The 13762-nt window shown below is 41.9% G+C and overlaps 1 protein-coding gene across 6 annotated transcripts in view; it reads right to left on the bottom strand.

The window, feature by feature from the left end:
* The window catches only part of LOC115944070 (MICOS complex subunit MIC26), a 73769-nt gene that overhangs the window by 41025 nt on the left and 18982 nt on the right, over nucleotides 1-13762 (bottom strand). For all 6 annotated transcript variants that reach the window (XR_014141373.1, XR_014141372.1, XM_081809040.1 and 3 more), the window contains exons 2-4: nucleotides 12965-13019; nucleotides 9904-9999; nucleotides 2751-2842 (exon numbers count right to left, since the gene is read on the bottom strand). Coding sequence is in view for 4 of the 6 variants with exons in the window: in XM_081809040.1 (XP_081665166.1) it covers nucleotides 2751-2842; nucleotides 9904-9999; nucleotides 12965-13019 (243 nt within the window). In the remaining 2 variants the exon portion in view is untranslated. The remainder of the gene's footprint in view (nucleotides 1-2750; nucleotides 2843-9903; nucleotides 10000-12964; nucleotides 13020-13762) is intronic.

Genomic DNA, 13762 nt, shown 5'->3' with positions numbered 1-13762 from the left:
AGGTATTGAGTATTGATTTTTCTTAAAAAAAAAAAAATGCTTCCAGTAATCTGCATTCATTGGTCCTCCATGTGACAAACTATGTTGATTACTCTTCTACATGGAATTTCCACTGTTAATTTCTGAAAGCAGTTATTGTTGTCTTTCTAATTTTTATATAATTTATCTATGTATAGCATTTTAGTTTATAAAGCACTTTCACACGAATTATTTCTATTCTAAATAACAACCCTGTGCAGTAAGTAGGCAAAGATTATACGGAAATATTCAGCGGCCAAGTGACTAGTCCAACTAAGGTCACAGTGCTAGTAAATCCGGTGATCACTGTAACATGCTGGTTCCTTAAAGTTATTTTCTTCCAGTTGCTCTAACTGTTCTTAAAATATATGATTCTCAGACCCACTGGTAGACATATCGAGCATTTACCACATATATGACATTATTCTTGGTGCTTTACATTTCTGAGAGGAAAATAACATTTGCCATCACTTTAAGCATTTTCTTACAGTACTTCTCTCCAAACACTACTGAACAAAAAACAATGTGAGCAATTAAGTGGCTGGTCCAAGGTCAGGGTATTCATAAAAAAAATTAAAACTGTTGAAATAGGAACTAAATGACACTAAAACAGTAACAGAAAATCCCTTTCAATCACTGATGTCTCTTTTGTCTTATTGTAGCAAAATGTACATACAATTTACCATTTCATCCATTTTTAGGTGTACAATTCAGTGGCATTAAATACATTTACAGTGTTATGAAACCATCACCATTATCCATGTCCAGAACTTTCTCATCATCCCAAACAGATCACTAATGTTTTATATCTAGTGAAAATGAAGTTAACTGTTTTGTTCTTGCTTACTCTAAGTACAAAATAAAAGACAAAACTCCTTCCCACTGACTTGAAAAATAAATTAGAATACAACTCATATTTGCGTCCTACGATCTTTGTGAAAACAAAAGATCTTTTGCAACATATGCTGTGGCGTATAAATAAAAAAGACCTCTACTCAGGGGGCAGCCACATATGCTTCTCAACCAGCAGCCAATCCCACTCTCCACACCCTATCCATTTACTGTTGAAACCACAACACACTGAGATGATGTATTACTATGTTTATGATCCGGGGCAGGCAGACGTGATTCACTATTCCTGAGCTGGGGGTGAAACAGGCAGAGGGACGTTAACTCTCTGCCTCCTGGACTGCTATAAACAACGTCAAGCCCATGCTCTAAAGATCTTACTGGCATCTGCTACCAAAGCCACCAATTTCTCACAGCTAGAGCCACTGGCCTCCCACCCACCTACAAGTGCAGGGCAGTCCAGGAATCCAGACTCAATCCTGTTGCGTGAGCACTCCAGGGAGCTCAGTGTCAGATCCTTCTGGCTCAGGGCCCCAAGGGCCCAACTGCTGCTCCTCTGGGACCAAGTTTCAGCAAGACAGAGTACCTCCAGGAACCGGGCGGGTCCCTGACTCCAGATGCTGTCCAGGACTTCAAAACCTCGAGCCTGTCTTGTTCTTGCCAGTTTTCCAAGGCACTCTACGTCTAGAGTTCCACTAAGTCTAGACACCAGTGCCCCGAGGAAGTCTAGTCTCTATCAGTGGTTCTCAAACATCAAGGACATTCAAATCCCCTGGAGGGCTTGCTAAAACACAGATCACTGGCCCTCATCCTCAGAATGTCTGAGGCAGTCAGTCTGGGTTGGGGCCTGAGAATGTGCATTTCTAACAAGCCAGGGGATCCTGATGTTGCTGGTCTCAGGACCACACTTTGCAAACAGCTGGTCTAGCTGTTAGGGACTGAATTGTGTCCCTCAAAAATCACATGCTGAAGTCCTAACCCATAGTGTGACTGTATTTGGAGATAGGGCCTTTACAGTAGTAGTAGTAGTAGTAATTGAGGTTAAATGAAGTAATAAGAATAGGGCTCTAATCCAATATGACTGGTGTCATTTTAAGACGACGACGAGACACCAGGGATGTCCACACACAGTGAAACGGTGGCCATCTGCCAGCCAAGGAGAGAGGCCCTAGGAGAAACCAACCCTACCAACACTGTGATCTTGGGACTTCCAGCCTCCAGAACAACGCGAAAATAAATCTTTGTTGTTCAAGCCACTCAGTCTGTGGTATTTTGTTACAGAACCCTGAGCAGACTAAAACATAGCTCTACCCACCTTGCCTGCCAACTCTGTTCTCCGACTTGACAGGATGCCCTCAAGCTGAGGTCTGAAGGGAAAGAAAGGAGCAGCCAACTGAGAGCCCTAAGACGGGGATTCCCAGCGGAGGGGACCGCACTCCCTGAAGCCCCCAGCAAGCACAGTGAGGCTGACACCAGGCCCAGGGAGAAGGTGCAGAGGGCCAGAGCACAAGCCTATGCCTGCAACTCCAACGAGGACAGGTTGTGACCAGATACACCCAAATGGAGAATGACCCATAACTAGCAGCTTTGGAGTTGGAGTCTCTAGACTTCCATGTAAATATGCCCCCAAAAAAGGTATCTTAATTTTTTTGACTAACGTTCAAATTAGTGTGCATTCTCTGAATACTGACATGATTGGAAGGAGAGCCAGAACTGAGGCACATGGTGGAGAAAAACATTTAAATGTGTGGTAGTTCATCTAGGTGTGCAAACAAATTTTAGTCTGGCACAATAAAAGCTGCAAAATAAAAAATATTAAGCAATAAACCCAAACACACATAAGCAAGAATAAGGGACACCCCAGCTTACTGGGTCTAACTTACCTGGACAAATACGATGGCTTGTTGTGGATAATAAAGAGAGGCAGCAAGTCCCATGAATCCAGGTGGATACACCAGCTTCTTTATTTTTGAACCTATTAAATAAAAGGTTGTAGATGCCAACAGATGATTCATGACCCTTACCATCTCAGTTTGCCCTGGACACCTAACACTGAATAAGACTACTTTTCTTGATCCTAGATTAACAGAGAATGTGCCTAATAATGTCATATGCACTAAAAAGAACCACCACATCTTCACAGCTTTGGTGAGATGTAATTCACACAACTCACCCATTTAAAGTATACATACATTCATCATGATGTATTCACAGAGGTATGCAACCATCACTACAATCAGTTTTAGAATATTTTCATCACCCCAAAAAGAAACGCCATATCCATCCCTATTTCCCCATTACCCCCATCCCTAAGGGACCACTAATGTACTTTCTGTCTCTACAGAGTTGCCTACTCTGGACATTTCACATAAATGCAGTTATATAATATGTGGCCCTTTGTGACCGGCTTCTTTCATCAGCACAATGTTTTCAAGAGAACCACCACTTCTAAGGGAGCAAAAATAATGTTCTGAAAAGAAGCCCACGGCACTTTGGTTTTTAAGGTTTCTGTTCTTTTGTAGTAAACTAGCTTCCTATTTAAGGACTCAACATAAGCACTGCTCTCCTCTCCTTTCTAATACTCCATGAAAATTAACAGTAAAAGAATAAAATACAGGTAATAAACCCACAATGAAGAGGAAATGTATGGAGGGGCCATCGGGAGATAAGAAGTGTCATCCAATTTACAGAAAACGGAGAGTGGACAGAAGCAAGAGGACACACAGCTATGAAGTCCGGAGGAGAAGGGAGCAGCAGGGTCCCCAGCAGCCCAGAGATGGCAGGTACTGTGGAGGATGGAGAGGGCAGCCAAGGATCAAGATGGGGGTAGGCGGGGAGACGTGGGAACTATGGACGGACGCAAATATAAGTCCTGTGCAGAGTCTAGGTGGTGCTCTCCTTCCTCCATGCCATCTTGGTGTAAAACTGCCTGTGACCGGGCAGTCTATCCAGCCAAACTTTTACAAAGGTGGAGAAGTATCTTTAAAGCGGGGCTCCTGGGTGGATCAGTCAGTTAAGCATCTGACTCTTGATCTCAGCTCAGGTCTTAATCTCAGGGTGAGTTCAAGCCCTGCATTGGGCTCCATGCTGGGTATAGAGCCTACTTTAAAAAAAAACAAAAAAGGGGCGCCTGGGTGGCTCAGTCGTTAAGCGTCTGCCTTCGGCTCAGGTCATGATCCCAGGGTCCTGGGATCGAGCCCCGCATCGGGCTCCCTGCTCAGCGGGAGGCCTGCTTCTCCCTCTCCCACTCCTCCTGCTTGTGTTCCCTCTCTCACTGTGTCTCTCTCTGTCAAATAAATAAATAAAATCTTAAAAAAATAAAAAATACAAAAATACAAAAAAACAAAAAGGAGTAATCTCTAAAGAAATGCCATAAATTTTCTGCTGAGAACCAAGATAGCTGGTGTGTGTGCATGTGAGCATTAGTACCTAAGAGCAGAGTTTTCCTAGCACAGGCCCCAGGTGTGGCACCCTGCGTATAAAGTCAGTTCCCTTTCAGCTCACCCTGAGGTAGAACCTGCTAGCCAGTAAGCCCCATCTATGCCCAAAAAAATTCTTATTAGCATTTCAATTGTCGTGCTCTTAAACATGACTATATAAACAAGGATCACTAGTCATTTGAGGAAAGCCTGCAGCATAAAAGAGAAGACCAAGACAAGCAAGAAAGGAAAAAAAAATGACCCTACAGGAAACAAAATAACTTAAAACTACACCTGTTATTAAGTATAATCGAATAAATTTAAGAAGCTACTACACTGAAATTAAAAAAGGGTTCTATGAAAAAGGAACAATCAAAGAATAAGAAAGAGCGACTTGGAAATGACAAAAGTAAAAAAAAATCAAATCAAAAGGAATAAATCAAGAAAATAAAAGAGACATACAGGGTCACTTAAACAGCTTCATTGCTGATTCAGGAAGGAAAAAGAATGAGAGTAAATTTTCAAATAAATACAAACCAGATTACGTTCCTACAGCTGAGGGTTGCAAGACACCAAAATGCCCAACCAGGAATGAGACATCTATATGTAGTCACAGCATCCTGAAGTTCAGAACACTGAAGATTAAGAGAAGATCCTCAAAGGTTCCGGGGGAAAAAAAAATGAATCACTTCAGAAGTAACAAGCATCCAGGCTGGCTGCTGACAGACACATCTGCAAGGCCAGATGCTAGAAGACATGGCCTTCAAAGTTTCGATGGAAAACAAATTCCATACCCAACCAAATTATCACCGAATATGAGGGTAGAAAGTAATTTTTAGACTTGCAAGGATTTAGAAAGTTTCCTTCCATTTAGAAAGTGGGCTTTTTTGAAAGTGACCTGAGCATGTAGTTCAACAACATGGCAGAGCAAACCAAGGAAAAGATAACATGGAACCCAAAAATAGGGGGTCAAACCCAAGAGAGCATGGAGCCATGTCCCAAGACCACCACAGTGCTGAGTCTCCGTCCAGACTTCAAGAGGATATGTGAAAGAGGACTTCAACTACCTCCATTTTGACCTCAGTCTACACTTTTTAAAAATTTTTTAAGATTTTATTTTTAAGTGATCTCTACACCCAACATGGGGCTTGAACTACAACTCCGAGAGCAAGAGTCACCTGCTCTAATGACTGAGCTAGTCAGGCGCCCCTCAGTCTGCACTTTCTAAATGATTAAATTTCCCTTTCTAGCTTATCTCTTAACTCAGGCAAAAGACCCTACATGCAAAATGTCCCCTGGTGGGAACCAAACCTACCCCAAGTAATAAGGACTGCACTGAGCCAGCAGGACCCCACGTGACTGACTCCAAGACAATGATGGACTTAACCTTCACTGACTACCTGCACTTACCTTTGCCCCACATTTTCCCTACATAAACCTGGAAGGACTTTCGGCACTTTGGAGACAGCCTTTGAGACGCTAGTCCACTGTCTTCTGGGTGTTGGCCTCACTGAAATAAATTCCTTTCTTGTTTCAACACCACTTATCTCTCTGCCTTTGGATTTTGTCAGCGATGACTGACTGAACCTGGTCTGTTTAAGACTCCCGAAGACAGCTGCTCTTACACCCTTGCACCCCAGCTACACGTAGAGCCCTGGGCAGAAGGGAATGGCAGGATAGGTAGCAGCACGGAGAACTGGAGAAGCCTGAGAATGAGGTTCAGAAAACTGGTACCAGGTGAAATAGGAGGAGCCTCTAGAAATGAACTTGGACCTAGACAGTCTCTGCTGAGAGGCGCAGGACTTTTGACACGGGACACGGATAGATGCTAGTGAAATGTATGTTACTAACACAGAGTTAGAATAACCTAAGTGCTGTTTACTGGTTTTAAACTTTAAACAGACATATCTCCAAAGATGGAACTGGGGTCACAGAAGACAAAATAAATGTTATCAATCTAGACTCTTAATAAATTAATGCTTCTTTCCTCGTCCTACTGCCTTGATTCAAAGGATAGAATTGCTCTAGAAAACACTGTTTTGTCCCTGGGGTCCCACCGGTATAGTTGAAGCTTTAAGTTCCTGAGCAGCTCACATAAGTGAGGACCAGGTGAAGGGCAGCACAGCCGACAACCAGCCACTTCTGGGTCATTTACAAACAACTGGTAAGCAGCAGCTCCTGGGCCTCCAGCTCCTAATGGTTCACACAATGAGCTGGGGTCTCCAAAACTTCAGGAAGGCAGTGGGGAGGGGGAGGAGCCACAGGAAGGCGACGATAGTGGGCAACAACCACCTGTCACCCTTAAGTGACCTGGCTGAGTCCACTTCCTCGGAATGATCATCCACTCATCTCCTAGAGAGGTGCCTCGTCATCACCAGTCATGGCCATTCTCATCAAATGAGCAGGACTACCTTAGCATTTATGCTCAAGAAACCCTATTATATGATCCAGCAATCCCTCTTCTGGGTATACACCCAAAGGAAATGAAATCAGTCTCTCAAACAAGTATCTGTGCTCCCATGTTCACTGCAGCATTAGTCACAAGAGCCAAGACATGGAAACAACCGAAGGGTCAAGGGATGAGTAGGTAAATAAATTGTGATACCTACATGAATGGCATATTATAATATTATTCAGCTTTAAAAAAGGAGACCCTGCCATTTGCAACAACATGGATGAACACAGAGGACATTATACTATGTGAAATAAGCCTTAATGAGAAAGAACAAAAACTACATGATCTCACTGATATCTGTAATCTAAAAGAGTCAGATGCATAGAAGCAGACAGCAGACGTGTGGCTACCAGAAGGAGTGGGGGAGGGGAGATGGAGAGATGCTGGTCACAGGGTACAAAGTTGCAGTTATGTAGTATGAGTAAGCCTAGAGAGTAATGTATGGCATGATGACTATGGTTAATAATACTGAATCTTGGAGATTTACTAAGAGAGATTACTGGTGCTTTCATCTAAAAAAAAAAGGTAACTATGGGGCGCCTGGGTGGCTCAGTCGTTAAGCATCTGCCTTCAGCTCAGGTCATGATCCCGGGGTCCTGGAATTGAGCCCCGCATCGGGCTCCCTGCTCAGTGGGAAGCCTGCTTCTCCCTCTCCCACTCCCCCTGCTTGTGTTCCCTCTCTCGCTGTGACTCTCTCTGTCAAATAAATAAATAAAATCTTAAAAAAAAAAAATAAGAAGAAATAAAAAAAAATTTTTTAAAGGTAACTATGATAGACGGTATGTTAATAGCTTGACTGGAGCAATCATTTCACTATGTATATGTATGCATATATGTATATCAAAACATGTCATACACCTTAAATACATACAATTTTTATTAAAAAATAAAATTTTGGGGGGCGCCTGGGTGGCTCAGTTGGTTAAGCGACTGCCTTTGGCTCAGGTCATGATCCTGGAGTCCTGGGATTGAGTCCCGTATCGGGCTCCCTGCTCGGCAGGGAGTCTGCTTCTCCCTCTGACCCTCCCCCCCTCGTGTGCTCTCTCTCTCTCTCATATAAATAAATAAAATCTTTAAAAAAATAAAAATAGGGCGCCTGGGTGGCTCAGTTGGTTAAGCGACTGCCTTCGGCTCAGGTCATGATCCTGGAGTCCCTGGATCGAGTCCCGCATCGGGCTCCCTGCTCGGCAGGGAGTCTGCTTCTCCCTCTGACCCTCCTCCCTCTCATACTCTCTGTCTCTCATTCTCTCTCTCTCAAATAAATAAATAAAATCTTTAAAAAAAATAAAATAAAATAAAATAAAAATAAAAAATTTTTTTAAACGTTAGACAAAAAAAAAAAGAAAGAAAGAAAAGAAACTGTGTGTCAGGAGGGATCTTCTGAGCCCACCCTGATGCTGCTGGCATAGGGGGACCATCTACCTGGAGGGGGGCTGCAAACCACTCCAGATACCCAATAAACATACTCACCATCCTGCCCATCTTATTCAGTGACCACCTGACGTTGTTCACCTCAGGCCTTTCTACCCCAGCCCCAAGGAAAAGACTTGTTGAATATTTGTGCCTGAATGTGTGTGTGCACATGTGTACCTTTTTTAAGATTTATATATTTATTTCAGAGAGAGAGAGAGAGAGTGAGAGCAAGGAGAAGGGGCAGAGGGAGAGAATATCCAAACAGACTCCCACTGAGCATGGAGCCCGACGCCTCAGATCAGGACCTGAGGCGAAACCAAGAGTCGGATGCTTAACCGACTGAGCCAACCAGGTACTCCCGTGTGTACTTTCTTGAAAAAGAATTAGGGTTTTACATTATGTTAATGCTACTGAGCACTCCCTGGAAAAGGAAAAGGAGAGAGGAAAAAATAAACCAGCAAGCAAAACGAAGGAATAGAACCCGCAGTAGTGGGTGTCCTTATGTCGCTGTTCTGCCCAGGAGAGCACAGTCCCCGATTCTCCTCAGGATGCTCACCGCAGTGGACGTGCCCGGGGAGGAACACCAGACAGCACGGCAACACACGCACACACGCACAGCAGAGGACGCTGGCTTTAGGGCCATGCTCTCACCATGTGGGAGGGGGAAGCTAATCTCACTTGATTCCACATTCCTGGCTCCCTAACAGTAGCCAAGATTCCAACACCCTGGCCTTGGGAGCTTCATAAACTTAAAACGCTATCTATCTAAGTGAGACAGGAATGCTTTTTTGGACAGCTTTACAGAAAGGAGGGGGAAAATGTTTGGTGGGGGAGTTGGTTCAACTCTCTCACAAGTCAATTAGTAAAAATGAACTCTAATTCTTGTATGTTCTGCACAGGCTGGGAGGAGGGCACAGAAACTATGACAGGAGTTCATTCCACAGGTTGAGGGAGTGGCACCATGCTGCCTGTTTCCAGAGTAAAATAACAGATACGGCATGTGCAGAAAAGCTTTATAAAATTGGAGGAATGGGTACCAAAGCAGTCACTATAGTTAATCTTTTATGAGGGTCTGATTGCAGGGTTCATAAACCCTCTATTTTAGGAATTTTTGTCAAGTCTGAATTTTATAATCAGTGAAACCTCAGTAGTTTATAACAAATTTATCCCATTATAGTGAAGTACCTTGTCATCCTTTATTTCCTCTAAATGTTTGCAATCCAGCAGTATAGTGTAGTAATATATTTCCAGTTGACATCTGTTAGTTTTTAAGTGTTTTAAAAATTTTAATATCATCACTGATGACCGAAGCTATGACACATCAAGAAATTAATAAAATCTCTATGAAATCACTCTTCTATTTACTGTGATTAATAGCCTGATCTCAACAGTGAAACAAATAGAAACAGTTTCTCAGGTGTGACAGACTTTGGTTAACAAAAATTCACTCTTCCTGTACCAAAGAGAGATAGTAACTTAATCAAGTACATGTGTCCATAAAGGATTTAACTATATTATTTTTTTAACCAACAGTATACATTTTCTTCCATTTCATATTTTTATAATTTCTATATATGCTTAAAATCAAATATACTGGAGAAAATAACCATATCAATTATATATTAAGAGGCCATATTTCAGGAACCAACTCATTATTCTGACAACTGGCAGATAAAAAGAAATAACCAAGTATCTATCTTATCTCTCCCTTATGAGCTGTTTAAAAAAAAACCCAAAAATTGCACCCACCTCTAGCCAAAAGAAGTCCAACAATGCCAGCAAAACCAATAACACCAAGTCTTGGAAAAAAACCAGGAGGTGCATTTTGGAGATATTCATAGCTGCCTACAATAGAATCAGACCAGGAAATAGTTCTGTAAATTGCCCATTAAGAAACAAACCAAAAAAATCTTACACATAACTAGTATATATAGTATCAAATGCTTCTCAAATAATGTGTTCTTTGTTTTATGCTAATATGCTTTTTTCAACACATTCTTTTTATGTGATATATGAACATGATTTATTATTCACATAGCAAGTAGCCAATTTTCAAACACTTCCGGTCTGATGACCTACTGACAAGAAAGTAATGTTAGACTACCTTCATATTCCTGAATGCAACAGATCTGAATCAACTATACACAGGGGGAGAAATACCAATACAGGGATTCCTCGCCTTCCAAACACAGAAACAGAATAGATTTGGATAGATCTGCCGCTGTCTTGAAGTTCTGCTGCTTGTTCTCTGAAACTCAGGAATCAAATACATGAGGCTCAGAGGAAAAACGTTTCCTTTGCCATCTGAATTCATTCTTCGAAATTGAGAACAGAATAAATCTGGACAATGAAGGAAACTGTTAGTGCAAGTATATGCGGGAAATAGTCACTGGTGATAGATAAACACAAAGAAATGCAGCATGTGAGCCTAGGTGTCATGCCTGAGCATGCCTTATGACCTCATTTGAATGATGACTCCTCTCCTGTCCACTGAGCCAATCCCACGAAGTAAGAGCCATCTGCATTCCTAACCTCCTCAGAAAAGCCTTTCCTAGACTCCTCAGCCCACGCCTCTCTCTCTCTCCTCTAAAGTCCCATCATATTTATTCTCTGGACCCTCATTTGGCATGTAATCTTATATAGCACCTTATGTTTAATTATTCAGGGGTGTATTTTATGTCTCCTCAAGGAGAACATATGCTCCTGAATGGTACATTGCTTGGACTTCTATGTTATTTTCCCTCAGTGGTAACAGTGGATGTTCGTCCAACAGATATTTACTAAAAGCACTACTAGGTGTTGACGGATACTGAATGAATTAACAAATGGGTTTCAGAGAGGCTGTAACTTAAAAACGCTTCACATCTCACTCTCAACCCCATCTTCAGCACTTGCTATCTGCTTCCAGTTTCCGGCTCAGGAAACAATGAGTCACTCCTCCAAGCCCTGGTTGGGCTGTGTCCTCTGTGTGGAATGCTGCCAAGTTCCACCCCCATGTCTTGGTGTGGTTGACTCTACTCTAAGATTCAACTTAGAAACCCTTCCCTGACTCTTCCCCTCCCTCCAAACTCCATTAAACTCATCTCCTTCCTCTGCACCTTCAACAGTGGTCTGTGACTTTCTCTGTATTTGTGCTACTGTTGAAAATGTATTATATGCACCTCGGTGGTTGTGACCACTGTCTTAATCAGCCGTGATCTTCCATGCCTGCCATGGAAGGCATGTATGTGGAACCGAACTAACTGGAATGCTTGGTAATTTTCTCCCCCAGAAAAGAGCAGACACATGCCAGTTTTCCATTTCCTGGGTGTTTGGGAAATGTGGTGATCGTTTTAAATAATACTATAGGGCTTGTGCTGTTTGCACGAATTTCTGTCTGGCCTTTTACTTATTTTGCCTTTAACTTAGTTTTCACTTTCCATCTCGGTGTCTGGGTCATCTGAAGCAATTTTCTACTTCCCTTTATTTTTGCCTACCAGCACAGTGTTTTTAATTCGAGACGTGCACACAGAGCAGTTGATAGGAGGTCACCCAGATGGCCTTGGTGAGCTGAGCTGAAGTGAGTAAATCACAGAGAAATGAGAAAGAAGATACGCTAAAAGGCTGCGATGAAGCCCCAGCCTGGCTTCTGGTAACGGGTCGTGGCTGTGACTGCTGGGAAATGGATGGACCGCCTTGGCAGATAACAACACAACTCATAATGGAATGTTTTTTCTTAAGAGCTTTTGCAGTAACCAGTCCAAGAGACGAAAAACAGGACTTAGGTTGCAAATAATGCCTATTGCTATGAATCAATGGGAAGTGATAGGTAACAATGAAGAGCCCTCCTCAGTCACATATGTAATGACAAGAGATCAGAAGTTCTTTAGTTTCCTCAGATTAAAACATGAAGGTAATAAAAGCACCTATCTGTCAGGGTTATGAGGATTATACATAAATTAATATTTTAAAGCACTCAGACTAGCTCCTGGCATGTAATAAAAACTAAATAAGTGCTGATGAAATTAATAAAACTAAGATGTTACTTATTAACATACATATTATTCATGGATGTTAATAACCTGTATCAGCCCATCAACACTCCATGATCTTCGGAAGGAAATAAACTGTATTCGTGCTTGTTTTATTCTGTCATGGAAGCAAACACTTGTAAAAACATGAGTTTTTCTTTGCTGAGATGCCCAGTAAAGGGAATGAAACACACTCAATGTCCATTAATTCACCAGTTTCTGATGGAGATGAGTCAGAATGTAGACTGTGAACCAAGTTTATGAGTGTATGGGATAAGTGGATGTGAAAAACAATCAAGGACAATAAAAACCCAATGAAAAAAAATGTAAGAACACTACTCATGCAGTAAGGTCTTTCCTAGGCACACCAGCCCAGTTCCTTCTAGCCTCTAAACTTCTGTAACATGTATTAACAGACATACAAATAAGTTATCCGGATTCCGAAAACCTACTGATGAGTTAGTGGGGGTTAGTGTGAGTCATGGACACTGCACCTGGAAACAGATTTCAGGGAAAAAAAACATCCAATATCTCTGAATTTGTTAGCCCAACAATCCTAATGATATTGAACAGACTTCCCAAATGTTTAGGGACACTAGTCCTCTGAAATCTGAGGAAAATAACAGATCTTCTTTCCAGAAAAATCCACATAGCTCTAATATTCTGCATACAATTTCAAGGAATTTCCAGATCTCCTGGAGCCCATCCAGGGAATCCCAGTTAAAAAAATCCAATATTAATGAAGAAACTGATTATGCCTAATCAACTTACCTAATAAAAATTTTAAAAAATCAACTTACCTAATCCCCATTGAACCAAGCTCTGCATCCTGGGCTTAGTTTGTGAGTACATTTCCTAAAAAGGTAAAAAGAAAATGAATGAGAAGGATATGCTGATTAGAAAGTAACAATAAATATATTTGTCTTTACTGCGTAGATTATCATATTATTAACACTTCGTGAACAAAGGGATATACTGTCTGGGGTTTTTTGTGTTCTTTTTCTCTTGTGTAATTTCCCCTTCACCGCAAACTGCTCAGCAGAACAGTTTATTATTGCCACAGGAAGCAAACACTACAAGCAGAGTGATTTCAACAACCCAGCCTTTTTATTCTTCTATTAGATTCAAAGAGAATAGACAAAAATCAACCCCCTTGATAATTAAAGTGGCAATCCTCTCCCTGTGAGATTAAATCTGTCTTTCATATTAAGTCTATATGTCATGATTTTAGAGTCTGTATCTGAAAACTGCCCTTCAGGAATGACCACCTTGAATGGGACAAAGGAGTCTATATCCAAGTTTTGAGAGATATTTACCCTAATCCTGAGCAAATGAAGTATTAACATTCTCTTAACAACAACAATAAAATGGCTTTGTACAAGAACATCATATATCCTAAAGAAAACAACGGACTAGCTAGAAGGTACCCCACTTTCACGAAGTCTACAATACGGGCGCCTGGGTGGCTCAGTCAGTTAAGCGTCTGCCTTCGGCTCAGGTCATGATCCCAGGGTGTGGGGCTCCCTGCTCAGCGGGAAGCCTGCTTCTCCCTCTCCCTCTGCCCCCCCCCCCATGCTCGTGCTCTCTCTCTCTCTCTC

Source organism: Leptonychotes weddellii, chromosome X (genome assembly GCF_054177405.1).
Source record: "Leptonychotes weddellii isolate Sample4059 chromosome X, ASM5417740v2, whole genome shotgun sequence".
Lineage (NCBI taxonomy): Eukaryota > Metazoa > Chordata > Mammalia > Carnivora > Phocidae > Leptonychotes > Leptonychotes weddellii.
The sequence above is the reverse complement of the archived record's forward strand: the minus strand, read 5'-3'. Positions and strand labels throughout refer to the sequence as shown.